This window comes from Pleurodeles waltl, chromosome 12 (assembly GCF_031143425.1).
Source record: "Pleurodeles waltl isolate 20211129_DDA chromosome 12, aPleWal1.hap1.20221129, whole genome shotgun sequence".
In the NCBI taxonomy this organism is placed as follows: domain Eukaryota; kingdom Metazoa; phylum Chordata; class Amphibia; order Caudata; family Salamandridae; genus Pleurodeles; species Pleurodeles waltl.
This window is the reverse complement of record NC_090451.1, coordinates 363,763,696-363,788,824: the sequence shown is the minus strand read 5'-3', so window position 1 is coordinate 363,788,824 and position 25,129 is coordinate 363,763,696. Positions and strand designations below refer to the sequence as shown.

The 25,129-nt window shown below is 44.9% G+C and overlaps 1 protein-coding gene across 1 annotated transcript in view; it reads right to left on the bottom strand.

Annotated features, from left to right (window-relative positions):
• The window catches only part of C12H16orf87 (chromosome 12 C16orf87 homolog), a 42,222-nt gene extending 21,253 nt beyond the window's left edge, over nt 1–20,969 (bottom strand). Inside the window, exons 1-2 of the mRNA XM_069216619.1 lie at nt 20,814–20,969; nt 5,018–5,114 (exon numbers count right to left, since the gene is read on the bottom strand). Coding sequence (XP_069072720.1) covers nt 5,018–5,114; nt 20,814–20,849 — 133 coding nt within the window. The 5' untranslated portion in view covers nt 20,850–20,969. The remainder of the gene's footprint in view (nt 1–5,017; nt 5,115–20,813) is intronic.
• Between the last annotated feature and the right edge of the window lie 4,160 nt (nt 20,970–25,129).

Here is a 25,129-nt window from a genome sequence, read left to right as displayed (position 1 = left end):
GCAAAGGATGCCGGGAGGCTTTTCACACAGCTGTACTGTATGGGCTGCTCTTTCCTTCACACAGACCTCTTTGTAGGAGAGAAGCTTCAGCTGAATGGAGCCAACTAAAGCCCCTGATTTCTAAAACCCCTTGCTTGCTTACTGGGTATACAGGCAGAATGCCGTACGGAGGAAAAAAAAAAAAAAAAAAAATTAGTTAGAAGTGACCGCCCTGATTTGTTTTTATTAATCTTAGTATTTTACAGTTATATGTACAGACCTTATGGAATATGACACAAAAATGCAAAAGAAAAGTGTAGAACATTATAAAGTGGTGCAATCAATGTTGCGGCCACAATGCGAAGGTGGATTAGATTATTATTACCCGACAAAGAATGACTATTCTAATACAGTGAAGGGCAGCACGGATCCACCTGCCCCCACCCCCAAAGACATACACAACGCTTTGTAATGCAGTACATTTCCCATTTTTCTTCCAATAGGCTTGTCCGCCCAATTATCTATGCCTTTGTGACTCAGGAGCACTCAGTTAAACCTTGAAACAAATACTGCCAACATCCTTGGACACAAACGAACACAGTACTGCTGCAAGCTGCCTTAATAGCCAAGTACTTCCTCTTTAAACTTCCATTTTTAGGGAATGGCAACGCTGAATAGTCACTTTAAGGGTGGTGTGGGGGTAGAAACATTCAAGCATTACCATTCTTTTAAGAAAAATATAACACTTAATTCACCTTAAAGAAATAGGATTTGTAACTAACAAGATTTTTGTCATGACCATGACAGAGTACATCTAGTTACTCAGTAGCTGTTCTACAATTCAATAGGGATGCGCGCTGTCCATCAGAGATACAGTTGCAAGAATTATTCTTTGACTGCAGACTAATGGAGCATCTTTCTCTGGTCATTCTCACAAGCACAGTTCCATACCTTGGTATGTTTTCTTTAGCAGATCCTAGGCTTTTCTTACACCACAAGTAGAGGCGTGCTGCTCAGAACTGGCAAGGTTGAGCAGCACTTGCACCTTTAGTTGTCTGTCGTCGTGTGACAAAGCAGCAGTCACAGTCTGGGAAAGTCGGGAGGAGAGTAGTTGGGGGAGAGGCTCATGGGCCTTATTACACAGGAAGGCTCTAGACCAGAGGTCTTCAATCTGGGGGACCTCAAGTGATCCCATTGGGGGGAGGGGGGGGGGGCAGACTCTGGCCAAAAGAAACATTATACAGATAACAGGACTATGTTTTAAGGAGAAGCATGTTATTGCATTTTTCAAAGATAACAGTACTTAATTACAATGTTTAAATATGTCTACACACATATGTAAACATTGCCATCATTATAAAAGAATTGTGAAAAATTCTGAGGGGGGCCCAATGACTTCTAATTTTCAACTGCAGGGGGCGCGGCATTCAACAGTTTGGCGACCACCGCTCTAGACTATATGACACTGCTGCAGCAAATCCTTATCTGTCGCACTTGGGCCTCACGCGGACCTTGGTGTTACTGAAGAGAGTGCAGTAGTGGTGCAACTGCAGACACTTGGGCCACACAGAGACAACAGCATCATACACAGTCGGTCATCAGAAGACCTGAAGCACACAGATGACGCAAGGCTAATCTCACAAGGAAGAACACCACTTTGGCTGAGCAGCAGTTGACAGGCTTCCAGTCTAGGCAGGTTGGATCCTTCCTTCCTCCTCACTGCAATGTTGTGAATTACTGGACTTAGGGTTTGGGTTAAACAAGACTACCCTGCTACACTAGTGGTTCCAAACCTGTAGTCTGGGGGCCCCTGGGAGTCTGCGAAGCCTCCTTAGGTGATCCACAACTGCTTAGAAAATTCAGTAATATTAACAGATTAGGTCCCCAGCTTTCAGTAATGACTCCGTAGTGGGATCCCAATAATGATTCAGTGGGGTCCCCGAGTTCCAGCAGTGATAAAGATGGGTCCACATAAGTCAAAAGGTTGGGAACCACTGTTCGACACAATGCCAGTCTACCTACAGGTCTCCTTCAGATACCACATAAATCAAAGTCTTTTCCTTGGTCAAAATATTTTAGTCCTTACTGCTCAAAAGGAAGAAGTCAAGAGGTCCTCCCCTTCCTGTGATTTTTGGAACTTAAAAGTGAGCCCTGAAACAGGAAGCTTATATCCTATACAGTGGAGGTTGACGACCAATCAACTGACTGCACATGCTCATAGTTAATCCCAAACCTTCAGACTGAAACAAAGACATTGCATTTTCCTTTAAGATATGCCTTAGATGGCAACTAGCCAGATTGATGCTGTAATCCAGACTACCTCTAGCCAATCATGTTCTGTTGCTAGGGCCTTCCCTCTAAGTCTCTAGCAGATAACATGAGGAGGGGAATGGGTAGGTAGCTCTCCTCTCGGAAGAACGTGTGCTGTCCTTCACTTTAACCTGGGAGATATAACTGAAGATGGTTGCTCTTGTCAGGCCAAGGGGTAATAAGCTGTAACAGGCTTGACCCAAGCCAAGTGAACACAAAGTAATGTGTGCTCCCATTCACATAACGTGAATTGAAAGCCAGAGGTTCAGCTATCTTCACAAACAAAGGCAAAGTCAAAAGTTCTTGCCTAAAATGTTTAGTGCTGTAGCAATGCATACTTTGCACCCTCATTTAAGAGGCTGATACTACACCCAAAAAATGTGATAGAATCACATGTTCTAGGACTCCAGAAATTGTACATTTGCCTCTAGGTCAGGAGAGCGATCTGCTATGCAAGACTTTGTAATTGTACTAGGATCAACTGCTCACTCCTTAATTCTTTGAACCCAATTTATCCCGCAATCATTAGATTGCTGATCTGTCCTTTCTCTAGGATTAATTCACATTTGCTTGTAAACAAGCACATGAATACAGTCATTCTCAACTACCGTTGAGCACATTAAATCCAGATCGATGGGCCTTGCAATGCTTCCTTACTGTACAAAGCACACGTATGAGGTAAAGCACTGAATGGTACCGTATTACAATGGAGTTTACTTTTCAGGAAAAAAAAGAAAGTCCATCACACATTCCTTTGAAAGCACTTCCTAGAAAGTGGAATGATACACCAGACACCCAACAGTAGGACACAAGAGAGAAATGCTTCTCTCTGCAGAGAGAAGGGCCGCTATGTAGAACAGCCTCTCAAGTAAGTCCCTGGCGGGCCAGTCTTCACTCCTATTTGAAGTATGTGTGGAAACCTAGTCAGCTCAGTGAGTATCAGCTGGAACTGTGATTTGCAATTCAGCCCCTCAAACGCAGCAAACAACCACTTAACCATTATACAAAAGACAGACATCACCACAAGCACCCATAACAATCAAGATATGCCATAGTCTGCTACAGCCGGATACATAACAGAGCCTTCCACCGCATCTAAGCCTACTACAGAACACATTGTAAATATATGAATAATTCAGTTTTCTCCAACTGTACACAATGACCGACTCCTTGGCAAGCCAATGCTTACAAAATGATACCAAAGCGGCGGATATGGCAATATGGATCAAGCTCAATATATAGTCCCATTATTCAACGCAAACAATGTCTCAACTAGACATTTAACAAACGTCTGCTAAACATAAACAGCCTTTCAGAGTTTACTGCTAAATGAACAAAGCAGGATGGCTTAACTGGATGACGACGAGAGAGGAGGGGCTGGGAAAGACTCAGAGGGTGAAATATAAGAGTGCAAAAGAAGATGCAGTGAAATGAATGAATCTCGTTGTGTAGTGCACATTAAACAACGAATTGCCTCTAGGCGTTAGTTATTTAAAGGACAGAACCGAGATACTGGGGGGGGGGGGGGGGGGATCATGTGATTTTTTTTTTCAAGCATCACACAATTGGCTCCAGTGCTGAACGAAAGATTCAATCCCAGGTTTCCTAGTTACAAAGTCTTCAGCTTAGCTGCTAGACCACATCTCGACTAGTACACAGAAGAAAGAGTGGGTCATGGGAAGGGGGGGTGATCGGAGAATGAAAAACAAGCAGAGAGAAAGCATGTCAAAATGTGACAAGACGTGTATGTGCATAAGGGAGTTCGCTCGCCCAGGAACCAAGGCCACGTGCCAAAAGAAGGCGGCAAAGGCTGAGGCAAGAGGGGTAGAGAAAGCGTAAGAAGGGGTGGCCAGAAAGTGCAAGAGAAATCAGAGCGAAGGGGCAACAGAGTGCAAGGAGGGCAGAAGTATGCTGAAAATAGGTGGGGCGGAGAGACGTTTTACAATATGGGCAGTTGCCCAGGGCCCCCACCTTCAAGGGCCCCCTTGGGGAAATCAACTTTCTCTCTACGTTATCCATTAACGTAGAAATCCAAATTGTTAGGGTCTGGATTAGCACAATCCTCGAGAGGAGGCTGGCAGGTGGGGGTTTTACGTAAATGGAGGCGGTTGGACAGTGACTGCTTGAGGTTAGAAGTTGGAGGGGGTACTTCCTGAGAAGGTGGGTGCAATACGTCAAAGAATTCAGTTATGGGCGAGTAGCAAGGCTGGGTTCACAAAATCATGTATTAACAACGTACATTGACTCCTAGCCGCACCAAACTGCGCTGCAATAAACCCAACCCTTCTAGAAACAGGATCGGACGCGTCTCCGTTCTCACAGGCAATGTAAGAAAACCTACCCCCTGCGCGGGAGCTGCAAAGGCGGGATACACGTAAAAGGAGACAGCCCCTGTGCCATCAAACCCAGGAAGCAATAAACCCCACGCATTCAGCAACGGACAAACAGCTGCAGGGCTCAGCCGACTACTCATTACAACTGGTTCCACACACAGAATGGCAGTTAGTGGAAAAACACGTTTTTCGCTTCGTTTCGGAACCACTCGACTGGCTCCCCATGTGGGCAGAAAAACTCCGTTCTGTAAATACAGCTTTCGCCTTTGTGTTCAGAAAGCTGAAATTGGAAACTCATTCACCACAAAGAACACGGCCCCATCCCCGGGATTCCATTTCTTTTATCAAGTGGGAAACACAAGGGCAAAGTCAAACACTTCTGGTTGTCTGGTTACCTGCGACGTGCGCGGATTTGTCCTTGTGTTTGGCGTTTAAAAGCTTTCGGCTGATAAATATGTAACCGCAAGGGCACGATTTGCAGGCGACCGGAACCTGAAACGAGAAAGTGAATTCAACCATTTTAAAGAGTAAAAGTTTTCAAGAGGCAGGCCACTAAAAAAGGTGCGTGGGTAGAGGAATTCATTAAACAGGCGTCGAAAAATACCGCTGCAATAACTTTCCAAGGAACATTAGGTAAAATGCGTGATAGGTGCACTAACGATCCCCGGCCTTCCCACTTCATCCCAAAACTATGGAATCAAACAAGCTAAAGACCATCAGACAACACACACACTAGGTGGACACAAGTGGGGTGGGGGGGGGTAATGCGCTCCCAGGTGGAAATTATAATTGATAGGTTGCACCACATTCAGTTGAGGCCAATGATTTGAGATAGTAGTCCAGTTTTCTCAAACAGGAAAAAAAAAAAAAAAAAAATGAAATGTGTTGTAATCACCTGAATTTAGGTTGAAAGTTCAAAAAGGTAATTTAACTCAAACAGTGAGAAAAATGCATTTTGAAATTGAAGCCAAATCCTTCAAAAATCATGGGGGTCACATAATTTTACACCCCAATAAATGTTATTTATATAGGATTATTTACAAGGATTATATAGGGTCATTTACCTGTATTGCATTGCACAGGTCAGTAAAGCATCTTCTCCAAGCTGGGTGAGCTGAATCAGTCTTGTATTTAGAGCCACAGGTCACAGTTGACGACTAGACCACCCCAAACACTCTTAGAAAAGCTCATAGTCAAATCAACACCTTGGTTTTACTAACTGTTCATGCTAGTGTATTGGCCACATACAAGGCTCAGGCAGTAAACAGGAAGGTGACAGACCCATTACCCATATGTACATGGCATATGCCATCTTTGTATGGCAACACAGTTTTTTGGCTAAAATTAGTAGACGCAAGTCCAATAAAAACAGGACGGCAGAGCAAGGACTAAGGATGGCTCTCAAAGTCTTGTCCATGAATCTAAGGTCATTTTACATGATCTTGGGTTCTAGGACCTTGCTGGGAAATTGGAAATCTGATATGGGTTGGCAATAGTCGGCTCTTCGGAGTCAGCGGTCGTTTTTTTTTCTAGTAGCAGGGTCATGGCGGGCTAGCCACTAAAAATGTACCTTGCCTGATTGATGAACTCGAGAGATCTGTGACGTCAAGGGCTTGAATAACCCTTTTATATTATATACTTGCTGCTTGGTGGGAATCTTCTGGCACGATGGAGTACTTCATTTTCTGAAATACTTCTTGGAGTTGCTGATGGCTTAGCTGAGTGGATAAGTGCTGAAAAATTGGAATTGCAGGGTTTAGCTGGTGTTCTAAAAGATTAAAAGAATCTTGAAAATGTCGAGCTCCTCACGGTGGTGGAAACTGGAATACTTCTGCTGGAACCCTTTTTATGATCTCACAGAATATTTTGAAAAGCCCACTGATTTACACAGTGCAAACTGCACAATCTGCTTTTATGGCAATGCAAGTCAAGCCATGACATCACATATGGATTTTACATTTAGTAATGCCCATCTGACATCTGCACTTCCTCCATCATCACTCACGTATTTAGCCCATCCACCTTGGCACAGGTCTTGATTTAAGCGTTTGTTGAACATCTTGTCAGTTATCATACATTTTGGTTACTAAATTTGGGGTAGCCCATCAAATATACAAATTTACCAATTTAGGAGTGTCATTAAGCCCTCAGGGTCTGAATTCAGGTGAGGTGGGATCTCAAGAGGACCAAGTTGATCAACATGGCCAGGGAAACATTCTTTAGAAGTCTGCAAGGAATCTGGGAAGATAACATTTTGTCCAATGGAAATAAGTTAAACAGACTGATTAGGGAGAGGTCCGACCAGAATTGTGGTTCAATTGTCTTTCAGAAATATTACTGACATACAAGGGGAGAGGATGTGGCGCCACAGCCAGAGCTGCCCACCTTTGAACTGAGAAACCAGGTTAGAGTCTCAGTATTTGCTCAACATTCTGCGATTCTGGGCAAATCACTTACAAAACTGAATATGTCCTTGTGTAATGTAACTGGTGCTCATGTAAAGCGCTCCAATACCTTTGGGTCGGGTTCACACTAAAAAAGGACGAGCTAAATAGGAGTCTGGACTACTTGACTAAAACTTGAAGAGCCCAAATTGACTGCATGAACTGTGACTAATTTGTGTTGTCGCTGCTATGAGTAACTGACTCATTGCATGTTGCCCATGTAGGTCTTTGTAGATTATTGTGCAGCCCAGAACTCCTCTTTCAAAGAGGGGAATTTGATGAAAACTCATGCCTCCTTTATGCTTAATAGGCAGCCTCCTTAGGCACCCAATACATGAAGGATTTCCATGCATGTTTTACAGCAGATCAGGCTTTCATCAAACCAGTCACAAGGACCTGGGTTCGATCAAGTTTATTATGTGGTGGTTGGAATCAAGCTAAAATATTGTCGCTTATCTTATATTGGGGTTGACTTTGACATTATCTGTGGTCATGAGAAGTGTATGGGATCAAGTCCTGTTCCCTGGATGTACACTTGTTCTGGTGGCTGCTGAACATTTTTGACTTGTTCTTGCTGGCCGTCTTTTCAGAGACTGCACTGGCATTATATTCCTCGCCCCTTGCATTTGGCTTTTCTTTTCATGTAGTAAATATAGGACAGTACTCAAAGGCTATCTAATTTTGTTTGTGCATGGGTGAACTTCTAATTGAGATGGAACTAAGCTATACCTGGCTGATTATCCCTAATCAGGGCAAAACCAGTCAGGGGTGGTTTGAGATCCAGTTCAGGGAGGACCTGGCTTGGCAGCTAGGCTGGATTGAACCTACTGGAGCTGGGTCAAGACGGATTTGCACGTGTCTGGGTTCTAACAGAGGTGGCATGGTGTGCAATATAACTATGGACTAGGATGCAGCCTGAGTAATTACCAGTGGCTGAGATTATTTCAAGCATTCTATCCATCACTTTGTTTACTTAGTTGAGATGAGGCATTTAATGTGGGGAGTGGGCACATAAATAGAGTGAAATGGCCATCAGTCCAGCCCTGTACACCTTCAGTCTGCAAAAGTAAGGGTCGAGAAGTCAGAGGTTCTTCTTGTTGACTTGGATCATAATAGCGGAATTATCAAACTGATAAATAGTGAAGTACCACAATTACATATAGATCACTTCTTTACTTGGTCTAAGCTACCTTGGGCTTTCTAGTATGGCCGTTTTTGACTGGAGAGTGGCAAATGTCTATCACAGGATCACTATTGCTAAACATAATCTCAGGTTAGTTATGGTCTTCCAGCAAGAGTGATCAACTATGATATTCTGGATTTCTTGTGAGGATGTTCCGTTTATATCCTCTTTCAACGGTTTAAGATTACATTTAGTCAGTAGACAATTGCTATGCTGTTATTTCCTATGTACTGGAGCGCAGTGATGCAATTAGTAGGGAGCATCTTTATATTTTGTTGTAAATGTCATCTTACTTACTCGTTACATCTGACTTACATTTTAGCATCTGGTTCCCACAAGCGTAGGTGTTCACAGTCCTAGAGCAGGGTTTTTTCAAACCGAGTTGCCACATAGTTATTTTGGCTGAGTATGGTACTTTAGATTGGATGTTTGAATTAGGACTACTGTTTTGGTCCACTTAAATGAGAACTGGGCATATGAACTTTAACGTAGATAATTTCTCCTTGAAAAGGGATTATAGGAGGTCCCTAAAAAACCTAAGAAACGCCACGAGTTATTGTACTTTCAAGCTTGGAAGGATTTGTATGATTAAAGCTGTTTGAGACAACCTTAGTTTACGTTATTCGTTGGATGGCTTCTGCTGATTAGGTCTTGCAAGTTATTTTAAAAACAGTTGTGTTCTGACAGAGTGCCCAGTTAGATCTCATTGTGTACAATAGGAGAAACACAACAAGATGTCATATCCCCATCTTATCCCATGACCTACAGTACCCCTCTCAGAAGCCACAAAACAATGAAACAACCAGTCCACTCCTATTGCTTCCCAGCATACTCCTGCACCAGCTGTGCAACACAAAGTTTCTAGTCTACGAGTCTTGGATTAATAGAAAGACATTGTGCAGAAGGAGCGAGGCAGTGGTCTCCTGTCTGCTAAGGACTCAATCTGGCCCACCAGGTTAACAATGGAACAGATATCCAACCCTTGCTGGCCCAGATTTCATTTACCTTCACCTATATCCTTGCTTCTACCTCTTCTTTCTCTTTTATCATCCGATGCCCAATAGAGACATCCTTCAAATCAATATGGGTCCATCTAGTTAGATGGTAGCATTTTAGGAATTATTGGACTTCTTTTGAAAGGATAGCCAGCATCGTTAAACATCCCTCACAAACATACAGCTGGCAAACTGATGCTCATCAACAGTACAACCGACTTAATACACAACTACTGCCCACAAATACAAAAAAAACAATGGACAGTCCACAAGCACCATCGCAACTCAGCACAAGAGCCATACAGCTGGCAACAGGAAAGCCCTGATAACAAAAACAAATGGATATTTTCCCCCCCAGTGAATCGAGAGAAACAACAAAATCATAAAGCTCACTCATACTAAAGACATATCGATAACATTGTGTGCAACACGGTCACAGCAGGGTCCACTGTTTATACAAGGAGATTCAACACGCACTATCACACTAAACAGACATCGTTTCTCAAAGAAAACAGAAAAATGCCTAGAAAAAATTAAATAACACTACCATAACTCCCATCATACAGAAAACCAGGAACAGAGCAGAAAGGCATGGAATTTAGGGCAGCAGAATTATGGATTAGGAGCCAGCGGTGGATTTTATTTGTAAGAAGTAGGATAACCCGACACTGGAATCAGTAAGGCTTTAAACTTATGTTTATGCGGCCACCACTGCAGAACCATACAAATGGTAAATATGAGACACAAAAATGTGGAGAATGTAACAAGCTTTCAACCTGAACAAGCATTGGCAAAGCCAATAGGTTTTGCTTTTGCGAATTCTATTGGGTTTTCAATGTTTATTTAAACATTTTACACAGAAGCGCAAGACGTTGCACAACATGGCTTGAAGTGTAAATAAAAAAGCGTTATGAGCGACCAGCAATGACCACATCACAGGGCTTTTTTTTTTTTAAGCCACTGCCCGCCAACCAGAAAAGGTACTTGGGATAAGCTCCATTGTGTGTCACTTTGGTGCAGTGTCAGGGTTCGCCCTGGTGTCTGTGTGAGTACAATCACTACTTTCACAGCTGCCTGTGTTGCTAAAGAAGCTAATTTTACAGATTTAGTGCTGGGTTGGCGCAGTCAAAGCTTGTCATTGTGTCTCTTTGTGCCAACTAACTTGCATTGTGCTGATAAGCATTTGTTCAGGTGTTTTGTGCCAGTATAGTACTGGCTTGGTCGGCTATCACATGTGAGCTGTTAGTGAGTATTTAGTCAATCAGTTTTTGACCTTTTGTGCGTTTTGGTCCTGTTAGTCCGTGCCCTTGTTTCTGTGTCAAGTCAGTCAATCGTTGCCTACTTTGCTTGTGACATGGGTGCAGATTCCATAACTAGTGATAGTATTTAGTCCTTTGAATTAAGCATGTTGGGACTTGTAAGCGAACACTTGTGTGCTAATTTGTTTAATGGGACAGTGAAACTACAGCTCCCAGCAAGCCCACAGCTGTTTGCGGAAAACCAATTGTCAAAAAGTCACGCCTAATAAAAAGTAATGTGCTGTTGGCCGAGTTAGTGTTTCTCATTGTGCCTTTGCTGTCAGTAACCAGGTGCTTCATGCCATTGTTGACTGTGCAAACCCCCCACCTCACCACTGCTTTCCCCGGTCTCTAACCAGTCTTCCGGCCACCAGACACCCGAACATATCTGCATCTATTCTTGGAAAACTGGGCTCTGCTGTCAACATAAAGATTCACCGGAGGGGGCAGTAATCAAAGGGCGCCCACACAATCTGCAGGAATTCCGTGACAAAATGTGATCCTGTGCAGGAAGACGACGGAACACGCACTCGTATGGAGTGCAGACAAGAAACGAATGTTTTTTTAAAAAGGTACCTCAGAAGCACGCGGCTAGAGGAGAGCGACACTCATCGTCAATCGGAAAGGGTTTTTGGGCCGAGCTGGGTTTTTGGGCCGAGCTGCAGGGGAAGCCGAAGCAGAGGAAGTGCCGCCTGATGACATCAGACGCTGCTGCTCACCAATGAGAGTGACCAGTGGAGCCTACGAATGGCAAGCACTGGGACGGCTGTAAGCCCCATCTAAGATGTTTTTCCCACCAAATACAAAGGATTTAGCCACAGCGCAAGCGAAACCTAAAAACTAAAAAAAGCATTTGTAACATGTGAACTGGAATTTCCATCAGGGTGGTATAGCAGCAGTATCACACTGGAGTTGGGTTAAACACTCCTGAGTGTATGTTTTCATCTGCCCAACAGTTCTTAGGGAGTCCACAATACTCAGCAGAACCAAACCAACGTTTTTCCATCGTGATTTATGGCGTATTCACATTCCAGCCCCTGAGAAGCCCGTTAGAGCCTGCAGTGACCTTTTGTACGAGTCAGCTGATCTTCAATCAGCCACTTGTGGCTTCCTGTGCAACTGCGGCCTTAAATACACAGAGGTTCACAGGCTGTTTTCTGTTTTCAGTGGATCTGTACTGCCTTTATCCACGCTCGTGCAACTACAGGCTCTCTGATTTTTTTAAGGAGTTTGACAGTTTTAGCAAGTCGCCAAACAAATACTTAAATGCCGATTTAAAGCAATTTACCTATACATCTGTTAAGAAAATGTTTCTTTCTGCCTACGATTTACACACATAAAAAGGATATGTGCTACATTTTTCTAAAGAGCATAGTTTCTGAAAAATAAATATTTGAATGAACAGTATAACAGATGAAACTGAATTAAGTTTGCATGCCAGATCTGATGTTATACGAGGAGGTGTATAGGGTTGCCCTTCAAAAGAAGGTGCAGGTAAGTTTACCTCTCCACAGGATGAGCCCTGTGTTTACACCACTCCCACCAACTGTCACTTTTCTATAGTGTTAACTGCCTGCAGGATACTAAGTTGTTGGGGGCTCTTAACCTACCCCTCTGCAGCTTCCACTGTGGGTTGAACCCCCGGTGGAGACATGTCCTTCCAATCCTACAGTGAGTAGTGCAAGGAGCAGCATTCACGCCCAGCATTCCATTAGTCGGCAGACCCTTACCACCTTATGCTGACGTATGCTGGTAATCTGAACGATCCAGAAAAATTTAAGCCAGGCCCGCACCAGCATTTGCTGCAAGACGTTAACAGTACAGACCATCCCTTGAAATCCTTTGCCAGTGCTCCATGGTCAGGGTGATTGGTGCACGGGATGGAGAAGTGTTAGGGCAGCAAGCTCCCACTTTTACAGGAACACCAGCTGTTACCAGCTTCAAGTCATGGTAGGCCAACATGAAGGGGAACTGAAGGATTCGACCACAAAGGCACTTACAATAACCGAGGGAAGGACAAGGAGTCAGAGGTACTGTGTACATCCTTGGGCCATGTAAAGGCCATTGAGGTTGGATTTGCAACAAATGTTTAGAGCCTTTCTGGGCACTACCCACAGCCAGGAAGGTAAAGTCTCTCTCACCCTTAGACTCATGACAGGGTGGTGGAACGGAGGTTGGTGGGGGTGGTGGGGGTGGTGGGTGCAGTCCAAGCATTAAAGTAAGCTCATCTACATGCAGCAGCCTAGGGAGGTCGCACCATAGCTTTGGTGAAGGCATTGCCAGCTCTTTTAGGGGAAGAGACCAGCACACCCCACAATGGTGAACGCATTTACAGAGAGCCAGGCAAATCTCCTGCCCATTTGCAAGCCTACCTTAAGTCAGGGCTCGATAATGTAATATAAATCACAGAAAGCTAGAGGATCTGACACAAGACCTTATTTGGTTGCCCATGTTATGTAATAAAGTCCCAAACCATTCAGCACTTGGGCTTATCCGAGGGGCTGTGCAGGCTGAGCCGCGACCCCAGGTATCACTTGCCAGTATGATCCGATGCTTTTCTAATGTAGGGTTAAGCATCATTTCAAGTCGATCTATCGGGACCTTTAACGTGTCGACCTGCCAAATGCTGATATTGTGCTGAGGCTCTCAGCATGTTGCAATGTGTGCATGTTAAAATCCAATAAAATATGTTTCAAAGAAAAAAGAAACAAAAAGAAGAATAAATCCTCTCAACATTCCAAGGTAGGGGTGGGTGCGCCCTGAAGTGAGCTTCCTTAACTTCCCAGCAAAGGCGGTCAGCCGTCCTCAGGTTTACAATGTTAAGAGAGCCCAGCGTCTGAACAAAGGCTCATTCGAAAGGACATGTGCAGTCGCAGCAGGAGAGATTCTGTATGTGCTATTTTCAGCTTGTTGACAGCTGCCTAAATGACTGCAGAGTACAGATGGGAAACCATTGGCTTGAGGTGCATAACACTCGAAACCACCTGTGTTTGGATGTCTGCCTTCCAATCCAGCTTGCGCCCCTATGTCTGCTCCCCAGGACCCTTTCTCCCTCTCCTTCCCACTGCTGCTTTGCTACTGTTAGATCATGGTTCGGAGAGTGGGTGAGAGCCGTCTACCTCCCGGTGGGGAGGGGGAGAGAATTTACTGCAGAAGAGAGTCAGTGAAACAATGACAGAACGGGTTAAGTAAAGAGTCCCAGATAACTATACCTGCGAGACAGTTGATTCAATTAATGAGTCAGTTTAGAAATCGTCATTTTGAAAAACGTGCATGCCAGAGAGAGACTCGTGATCTAGAATATACTCGTCGGCCTACACCCGAGAAGAGCTCTACAAGTGGTGCTACAGCATAGGTTACAGTAAAAGAATGGGGTGCCTGGGACCAACATTGCATCTTACAAATATCAACTGGTCTAAGCATCTTTTGTGACTCTTGACCCAACAGTCAAAATGATCAAGGAATGATCATTCTTTTTATACTGATGTTCATCTCAAACTTGTGCAATATTTCTTTGAAAATTGCGTCCTCTGGACGCAAACGTCAACCTGACAAAGGCTTATTGGTTTAGTATTTCTGTTCCAAGTTTGGAGCATGCAACTGGGAAGAGATGGACTGCTCTACTAGCGTAAGACACGGGCTGTGACTGCCTGGCAGCTGCTTACGGACTTTAATTGAATACAGTTCAAGTAGTATCAGTATGTCCTTTTTGCAGTCATCTATTTTACGACAGTCCTGCCAGTATTAGCGTAGCAAAGACAAGCCCGGAGAGCTCAGCTTTCTACCTGGACCCGCGTGGTTACTTTGTTTAAAAAAAAAAAAAACACAGGAGCATGAAGTGTTTAACAAATAAATACATTAAATAGTAATGTGGCTTCAATGACAGCTATGCGATGACCCAACTGCACATCACAGAGTAAAGTGAAACGAACATCGTTAATGAAAGCAATTTGTGCCTAGTACAAGACTACATGCTTCTCCAGACAGCTGAGTAAGTAGCATGCCAATCTAGCAATGCTGGTGTGAATATCCCATAAAACCATAATCTTAACTAGCTACTCTTGCGGTCACATTTTAGAGCTTCAGTTGTTGAGTTTCACATTCTGCTCTATGCAGCTGTTTGCATCAAGGCAGAGTTTCGTTTTTACAATTTACTTTTTTGACGGCCATAAGTTTGGAGACTTTTCTCAAAATATAGGAGAAAAGCTTATATGGCAATGTAGCTTTTGCTCATGATGGTACAAGAAGCAATTTCTGTAAACGACAAGGGCAGTCTCAGCGTTTTATGAGAGCCACAGTTATTAAATACGCACATTCGGTGTCCACATACAACAATATTCAGTGGCAATGGTCTCGCGGATTCTCAATTTTAAAACAAAGGGTCAGGTGCAAGTCAAACTAAAAAAAAAAAAAAAAAAAAAAAAAAAAAAAATGTATGCTTTGGCACACAGAGGGCATTGAAAATATTGACACAATAGATCAAACTGCCCTTTCACGGCTCTTTGGAAAATACAAAAAAAAAAAAAATGCACCGAATGGGGTTCTGCTTATTGGGTTTATTATTGGCGAAGTTCCAGAGGAAATCCTGCAGAAACTACAACATATCTGCCGCAAGAGGATGTGGATCGAAATCACAAACCTTTCAGGTGACACTTCATACATATGATCTATTTCGAGCATTTCAGAGAAGGTCACACTTGAAAGAGACCGTCATACTTAAAAGAAACATGCCTCTTTGTTAGATCAGCTCGAATAATAGCTAATGCTCAGTCAGGAAATTAAGCAGTTCTAATTAAAGCTGCGAACCGAGTTTCGTTTCAGTAAAAATAAAAAAAGGGAGAACAGAATTAATTTTCTATTTTATTGCCAACTGAGCCATACATGCAATCTACACCTTCATTCACTCACATTTTAAATGTGAAATTACATACTCGACACAACATAATACATTTTCCTTTCAAATCATAGGTGTTCTGCACCTTTTATAGCCTACGTTTATTGCGACAGTGCGTAACGCATAACACAAACAAGCACCTCCTAAGGAAAATCACTTAATGTGGGTACACTATCATGACCCACAAAGTTAACACCTACACGACCAAGACGGAGGAAGATGGTGTTCTTTTCATGAGGCTATTGCCTCGTACTGGTTGTCTATTTAATGCCACTCAGAACACATCCGTAAAAACATTTCCGTAAGCCACTGTTACCCATCTATAATTCTACATGTGTTACTGTCAGAAGAGAAGCAGCCCCAAACAAATGGTGTGTTACTGCTCGAAAGGAAGGGGCAGATGCAGAGGTGGTTAATAAATGCCCTCCCCCCAGCTGTACTGATGCCAGAGAAAAAACGCCATGAATTATTTACTTATCTAAAACACTTTAATAGCAGTGCAATATTGTGTGCGCCCCTGAAGGTTCACCCGCAGGAGGCTGGATAAACAGAATGATTACAGGTGTATGCAGGGCAAACACTTTTGTGAAAGCATACAACTTTGTCTAATTAAAACATGTGCTCCTAGCTCCCAACATGTGGGTGGAGACAAAGTCCCTCTCCCGTTATGCTCACATAATTGTTTTTGACAGCACAGCTGTCGCCACCAGACCACAATAAACAAAGATGACTGACCGAAAGCTTTTTAATGAAAGTGTGCATTATATATTTAATTATTATGATTTTTGGGAAACAAGAGACGGCGAAACAGCTAGAGCCGTCACCAGGTCAACACAAAAAAAATCCCTGACATTCAATGCCTCTAAAGAGTCCACACCTCCAGAGGTACAGAGTACTTTGAATAAATTATTCATGTTCTTTGCTCGAGAGCACTAAAGCTCAGCATTTGTCATAAAAAACCCGCGTGCACTGCAGGCGGGAGGACAGCAAGCTGTGCTTACCGAGCCAGGCAGTTTAAAGGAGGAGTAGCAACCACCCACAGGAAAATCATTTTTAGGGCTTCCCCCAAAGCCGAGATATAATTACATAAGATGTGCAAGGAAAAAATGTTAGCGGCATTAATACGAATTATCATTTGCCAGGTACAATGACACAGAGCTGATTAACCCAGAATCCTGCACACTTATTAAACCTCTCGTATCTGTTCAAAAACACCCTATATGTGCCCACAACATACCAGGCGTCCGCTCTGCCCAAGTACAAGGTGACTGTACTGAAGTATACCGTTATTACCTCATCCCACCATAATTCTTAAAATGATCAGTCTGGCCTGGGAATACAGTCAATGCACTGTTTTGTGGCTTCCAGTTTTTGACAGATGCGACACCAACAAAGACGACAGTAACCTTTTCCATGCGGTCATTGCCATAAGACCACCGCTCAGCCTTACGCAATGTCAAAAACTCTCACACATAATTAGTGACACACTGCCTGTCATACACCCAGAAACGTGCGCACTACCCACTTTCACAGATAGACCATGTCACAATTGTCCTCACGCACACCAAGGCAGCAGTACACTACTCGAACGCCTAGGCAGCGACTAGATGCATACTTAGGAAGTAGCAAATTCTTCCCTCTACTGCACTTATATACTTACGAAATTCTCCTTGCTATTATATACCTAGGCAACACTGCTCCCCAGGGCCGACGTTAGCACTGGTGGCACCCTGCGTGGCAATCTTTTTGGGTGCCTCCACCCCCATAGCTTCCTCCACGGATTCCCTCACTACCATGCGACAAAAGTGCCCCTCACCTCTCCATAGCCCCTCTCTCACATACACTTCATTTGTTTTAAAGCACTGATAAAGGCTGGCTTTTCTAATCCACTCAGCTATCCACAAAAAATACAGATCTGCTCTTTGCAACAGGCATATTAACCCTCTGAGCTAGTACCATTAGGCAAAACTCCTACCTCTCTAGCAGGAATATTAATCACAAAAGGTATCAAGGCATTTTATTGCCAACTGAAAGCTGGAGGCACAAGGAACTCTGTAGAAGGTGCTTTTAAATCGTAAGTTATTGCTAGACAGTGCCCCCCCCAATCCAGGTCAGTGCCTAGTTCGACTGTACCTGGTGTACCACCACAAAGCCTGCCCTGTACCCCCGCCACCACCACACCTAAACAATGTAAACAGTTCAATTTACATGCCAAAGCAGATCTCACATACCTAGAAAGCAACGTCAGTCCTCGCAACTTCCCTATGTCACTACCCCTCTCACTCACCTATTGTTCCGTTACCCCTCCTGCATATGCTCCCAACATCACACTGCCCGCTCAAAACATGTTCAGTGTCACACCGACCTTCCAGTACAACTACTCAGTACCACAGCTCCTTATGTACACCCGCAGCTTGACTACGTTTCACACCTTGCCACCGTCACACGCCGTCTCACAGATCTCTTCAGATTCAGTCTTGTCACACAGCACCTCACAAATAGCTACTAGAGCACTTAAAACTTCTCCGCAGCTTCAGAGTACTCCACTCCCATACCTACCCAGAATCACCTTTTCAAAGGCTAACCTGCAAATACATAAAGATCTTACACTGAGAGAACGTACACTTACAGTGCAGTACTACTCAATCACATCTACACAATGCTCGGGGGTGTATGGGTAGGATATCCCTTTTGCCCACTGCAATAGGTGTATATCTATGCACCAGCTCTCGATTTGAACCTCTTGTCTATAAATCAGTAGTTCTTAGTCTTTGGTCTGAGAAACTCTGGGGGTCCGCAGCGCTTACTCATGGGTCTGCAACTGCTTAGATAGTAAAATAATATTAATAAACTAATACAGTGCATATATAGAAGCAATGCGTACAATTGTACATTTTAAAACATTCTATAAATGTGAAGGAATCTGAAATTGGAGGCTAAAGATTAAATTAGTACCCCGTCTGTGGGAGCAGTGCAAGTGCATCAAACAGAATATATTATGTACGATGAGTGGCCTCAATTGAACTTAGAAAATCTCAAACCTTCCTTTTGATTTGATTTTTTATATTTGCTTGCAAATTAAAGAACGTTTCCTTATATATGTGTTTGTTTGATGAATGCCCGTTTGTGAACTGATTTGTGGTTCAAATCCTCGAAAATACTTAGGCTGTGGTCCCCCAGCTTCCAGTAATGACTCAGTGGAGATCCATGAATTCCAATTAGAGAATCAGTGGAGGTCACTGGGTTCCAGTAATAATTAGGTGGGGGGATCCACCGAAGTTAAAATGTTAAGAACCACTGCTATAGATTACCAATGTAGACATCACTCTTAAAACCATCAGTGTAAGCTGCCCTCATGCTTTCTCGACCATCACATACCCTTTAGTGTTTTAAACACATGTATGCTACTCCAACACACTCCTCCCCAGCATGTTCCTTCACAACAGTGTCACAGGCCTTCTGTCGCACCTAAACCAGCAATTGCAGTTAATTTTCAGAATACTATCAAGTACATGCTCCATCTCACACACCTATCAAACACCACATGCTGCTTTGCAGACCTACCTGGTACGCTATAATTCTCTCTCACATGGTAAACATGTCAGGACTCCATAAAACCCATCCGAGAGAGCGGTGCAATTCTATCTTAATGCAACTTTCTGACAGATATTTTCTCCATCCCCTTTGTTACGTTGATGGGTGAGAAAGGAACGATGCAATATGAATTTTCACCAACACACTGCCATTCTTTCGGTTGATCACACGTCTTGTAAACTAAGGGTCAGATTTGACTGTCTACACCAATTAGTTTAAGTGTACCTTACGCATCTACCTAACAGTAAGCAAAAGCAAATACAGTAGGCCACTGTGACCCGCTCACCTTATGACCCGAGAGAAAGGAAACATACATAGGTGGAAACAATGTATAGAGGAAATACACAAGTGTTTCAGAGTAAGGTGAAGAAGCAGTATAGGTAAAATGGTGGAAGTGGGATGCATAAGAGGATTACATGGATGGGAGCCTCTTGCTATATATATATATATATATATATATATATATATATATATATATATATATATATATACACACACACATATACATACACACATACACACACACACATACACACACGATAATGGGATAGGTGAAAATTACCGGAGTAAGAGAAAGTGCTAAGGGAATGCGCGTGGTATAGAGAACAGGCACACAGAAGAACCATGAAATGGGTGCATTCCGTGGAAGGAGGATGCAGCAGCTAGGTGCATGTGGCTTGAGCAAGAAGCAGACTTTTACTAAAAGGGGGGTTGCAGTGAATTCGGTGGAATGCAGGGGATGTTTCTCCATTTCAGTTGCAGTGTATCACTTCCCCAATTTTATGATTTGTAAATGACAAAATAGTACAAAACAAATCTAAATACAATGCATGTTACAAACAAAGAACTAGAAAACCTAAACACACGCTGCATTAATGAAATCAAAATCTGAGCAGCAGGCATGAGGAATTCGGAATGGAGTTAGTAGACCAGATATATTAAGTTAGAAAGGTATCCCATGAGAGCAGCAGCTATCCAATGAGTGTAGTCCCAAAAAACCCGACGAGGAAATAGCAGCACCAACAATACCGCATTACTATCAGGAACACAAGGGAAATACGATAATAAAAACACAGGCTGAAAATAAATTATAGAATACATAAATAAAAAAATAAAATCGGAAAAAGTAAAACACTGACAACTGAGAAGTAACTGGCATAACACTACGAATAGCCTCAGGATTAACATAAATATGAGACTCTGGAAGTAAAGGCAAAAAGTTCTCAATAACCTGCAATAATGAAAACTCGGCCTGTTCGTAGAGTATTAAAAACGAGACCACAGCTTGTCTTAAACTAACACACGAAGAGGCACCACATAAAACAGCCTCCCGCCACATTGCTCAGAAAGTTAAATGTGCGCAATCCTAATGTGATCATCTCACTAAACACAAACTGATATACCATGTAATATGCTTCTGCCGTTAGTTCCTGCCATTGCTGCTGCACGGGACAACTTGCAAAAAAAAAAAAAAGAACAAAAATCACAGCCGCAAATATAGAAAAAGTAACAAATGGTACCTCCAAACAGTCTCACTTAAGTACCATGAAATTTTAATAATGCCAGTTTTAGGCTGACTGCCAGCAAGGAACTGTCACGCGGTGGCACGGATTTGCAGGGACTACGGTATTGACCGCACCGTGTGGCTAATGTACAATAAGAGAAACAAGGGAGCCCCAAAAATACCACGCACAGCGCACCAGCAGGTAGCGAGGATGATCCTCGCCCTCAAGCCACTCTCTGAGCACGTGACGTGGGAGCCCAGGAACTACAGCACGCTCACCTGTTGCTCGCAATCCGGACAGGATTTCGTAGCCATCTTCACTTCATAACCTCGAACCAAAAACAAGCCATAATCTCCAATGGTCCCCTTTACATGCACAAACCAGCCCGCCCCTTCTCGGCAGCCACTTCCCTTCTAGTTCCACCCCTTTGCGCCTGCGCTGTAAGGCTGAGCTTTCTTCGAACCAGACTCCGCCCCATGCCAAAAACCCACTGCGCCGCGTCTATTCTTCGCGTCGCGAGGGTACGCTGAAGTGCGCGGCACACAGACCTGCGTTCCGGTTGCATTCAGAGCACACCCGGCTCGTTCCGCTGCTCAGACAATGACGTTCCGGAGTATGTTTGTCCGTAGCCCTGCAAAGTGGGTTGTCCGGCTTCAGACACAGAGGCGCTAGGTGGGCGGAGCTCAGCCTCCCAGCCAATGGAGTGGCACGGTTTGCTGGTGCTCCTCCCCATAGAAATAACGAAAATGGCGGTTTCTCTGTTTCCTATTTTGTACTATGTTTCTAAGAAGATGGCGGCTACAACTGCTTAGGCTAATTTATACTGGGCGTCGTAGGATTGTTGCTTGTAGGGTGATGTGTAAAGCTCTGTAGAATGCGTAGATACCACGTTATTAGTTTTCTTTTTGTGTTATTTCCATGTTTGCAGACTGATATGAATGAAAGACTTCATGTGTGACACTTCTAGTGATAGTTTATTTTGAGCTAAACCCCTCAGCTGTGTAAAGAGCATGTAAATTATATTCGTTTCTGAAATGCAATGGCCTAAATGGGCCTTAAAGGGCTGCAACAGTTTAGACACTCAAAGAATTCTTGCTATTGTATCCATAATTTTTCGTTCTATTAAGGACACCGAGGTGCTTGTGACGTTTTACTGCACAATTACAACACCCAATGAATATAACATTTTAATCACAAACTATATTTTCTATCAATACTACAGTGCTACAGCTCTCGTCAACCTATCAGCTAGCACATCCTCCACTAAATACTTAACCTCTTAAATGCGGGCGTCGGCCACTGGCACTACCTCCCAGTGGCCGACACCAGGGAGGGGGTTAATAAATCCTCAGTGATATATATATTTTTTTTATCCCTGGGAGACACGGAAGCTCTTCCGTGTCTCCACCGGCCCACGTTACTATGTGGATTTCCCCATCGGAGCAGGAAGCGGCAGAAAACGGCCACAAACGGCCTTCCCCACGTTCGGGAAGGCCTCGTAAGAAAGGGGAGAGTCTCCCCTTTCTTACGAGACCTTCTGAAAGTGTTTCCTGGCCCCCGATCGCACCCCCCCCCCCCCCGGGCTAAATAAAAATAAAAAATGGACAGGGGGTCGCCCGTGGGCAGGGCAACCCCCTGTGGGGGCAATTTTTTTTTTTTAGTTGTTGTAGGTTTTCTCTGGGGGCCATTTGGGCCCCCAAGGAGTAGATATATCTATGTACATGGATATATCTCTCTCTCTCTCTATATATATATATATCACTTTTGTCAATATGTGTGTGGTTTCCAGGGGGCTGCGATTGGCCCCCAGGAAAACCAGACCCACCAGTTGTCTTGCAGTTGCAGCTTGCGTCTTCAAAGCAATGCACATACTTCAACTGCCGCTTTTCAACAGTAGCTTTTAGGCAGCAATAAAAAAGTCAAGTAAGTATTGTGATTATGTTTCTGCTACCAAAAAGTCAGACTTGTCTAGTGGCAGTTTTAGTGCCATAAAGAAGCGCAGAAGGTTTATATGCCTACTGCAAAAAGCAAATCTGTCTTTTATGTAAATAGCTGAGTACATTAGTAAAGTCAGCCATTACCTGCGCTATAATACAAATGAAATGTATGTTCGGGGTGGAGGGCGGCTATGGAGAGATGAAGGGCACTTTTGCTGGGTGGTAATGAGGGAATCCGAGGAGGAGGGAGTGGGAGCACCAATAATGATGACACTCCCCTCCACCTCTGTAACCCCCCCTCCCCTATCTTCCTATCTTTTCTTCCTAACTCCCTGCCACCTTTAAACCCCCCCTCCCCTATCTTTTCTCCCCTCTACCTGACCCCCCCCACCCTCCGCTTTCCCGCCGCCACCACCTGCTCGCCCTGCCCCCCGCTCCCATTCGTCGCCCCACTCCCGCCCCCAGCTGACCCCTCCTCCCTCTTATGGCGGCCGCTGCGCGACAGAGTTAGCGATCCTTGACCCAAGGGTAGGTCGCTCCCCCTGCCGCTGCAGCTCCACCAGCCCAGGCTCCTGAACCCTCCAAGCAAGTCCTGCAAAACCACAGTAAGTACTCCCCCCGCCCAGCCCCTCGCCCTGCCCCGCGCTACTCACCTCTTCTCCTGCTTCCCTCTTCCTCTTTGCTCTCCATCTGTATTCTTCATCTGTGTTCTTCTTTCTTCCCTGCACCCCGTCCTGCGTGTTCTTTCTTGTGTCTTCATCTGTGTTCTTCTTCTGTGCTCGTCTTTCTTCCCTGCACCCCGTCCTGCGTGTTCTTTCTTCTGTCTTCATCTGTGTTCTTCTTCTGTGTTCTTCTTTCTTCCCTGCACCCCGTCCTGCGTGTTCTCTCTTCTTCTTTGTCCTTCATCTGTATTCTTCATCTGTGTTCTTCTTCTGTGCTCTCCTTCTGTGTATTTCATCTGTGTTTCTTCCCTCTCTTCTGCACCGCGACCTGCGTGTGCTTTCTTCTGTCTTCATCTGTATTCTCCTTCTTTGTACTTCATCTGTGTTTCTTCCTTCTCTTCTGCACCGCGACCTGCGTGTGCTTTCTTCTTCTTTGTCCTTCTTCTGTGTTCTTCATCTGTATTCTTCTTCTGTGTTCTTCTTTACCTTCTCCTTGGCTCTTCTCTCTTCTGCTCCTCGCTCCTCTTCTTCTTTACCTTCTTCTGGGCTCTTCTCTCTTCTGTTCTTCTGCTCCTCTTCTTCTTTACCTTCTTCTTGGCTCTTCTCTCTTCTGTTCTTCTGCTCCTCGCTCCTCTTCTTCTTTACCTTCTTCCTGGCTCTTCTCTCCTCTCTCTTCTGCTCCTGACTCCTCTCTCTGACCTTCCTCACTCCCCTCCACCTCTGTAACCCCCCTCCCCTATCTTCCTATCTTTTCTTCCTAACTCCCGCCACCTTTAAACCCCCCCTCCCCTATCTTTTCTCCCCTCTACCTGACCCCCCCCACCCTCCGCTTTCCCGCCGCCACCACCTGCTCGCCCCGCTCCCATTCGTCGCCCCACTCCACCCCCAGCTGACCCCTCCTCCCTCTTATGGCGGCCGCGCCAAAGGCGCGCCAAAGGCAAGCCCGTCCGCGCCTGGACCGCGCCCAGCGCCACGACCCCTGGCCACCAGCACTCCCAAACCCAGCAGCATTGCTACGACCCCATCACCCTCCATGCCCTCAACCCGGGGCGCTCCAGCACCTGCTTCCAAGCCAACCCGAAACGCACCCACGGACCCTTCGTATGTCACACCTTCAAATTCACCTTCCGCCGCGAAAACACCACGCCCGCCAGCCCACGCGCCAACAACCACCTCAAATGCATCCTGATCAACGCACGCTCCGTCCACAAGCATGCCGTTGAACTATGGGACCTCCTGGACTCCACCGCACCGGACGTCGCCTTCATCACTGAGACCTGGATGAACGCCTCCTCGGCCCCCGACATCGCCATAGCCATCCCCGACGGCTACAAGATTTCAAGGAGAGACCGCACCAACCAAGTAGGTGGAGGAATCGCCATCCTCTTCAAGGACTCCATCAACGTCACCACCTCCACCGAAGACACCCCCCTCGCCGCCGAACACCTGCACTTCCAGATCCACACCGACCCCAGGACCACACTCAGAGGAACTCTCATCTCCCGACCCCCTGGACCACGCACCCTATTCAGCGACTCCATCACTGACTTCATCTCCCCGCACGCCCTTGCCTCGCCGGACTACATCCTCCTCGGTGACCTCAACTTCCACCTGGAACAGAACAACGACCCCAACACCACCGCCCTGCTCGACAACCTCGCCAACCTCGGCCTCAAGCAACTGGTGAACACCCCCACCCACATCGCCGGACACACGCTAGACCCCATCTTCTCTGCCAGCAACCACATATCCTTCAGCCACTCCTCAGCTATACACTGGACCGACCACAGATGTGTCCACTTCACCTTCCGACGCGAGACTCGCCACCTCTGCACACAACCCATCCCACGTCGACAGTGGAACAAAATCCCCGAGGAACAGCTTCTCTCCACTCTCAACGACAACCAACCCACCTTCTCCTCCGCCCCCAATGACGCAGCCCTCAGCCTCACGAATTGGATCACCAACTGCGCAGACAACCTCACTCCCCTCAGA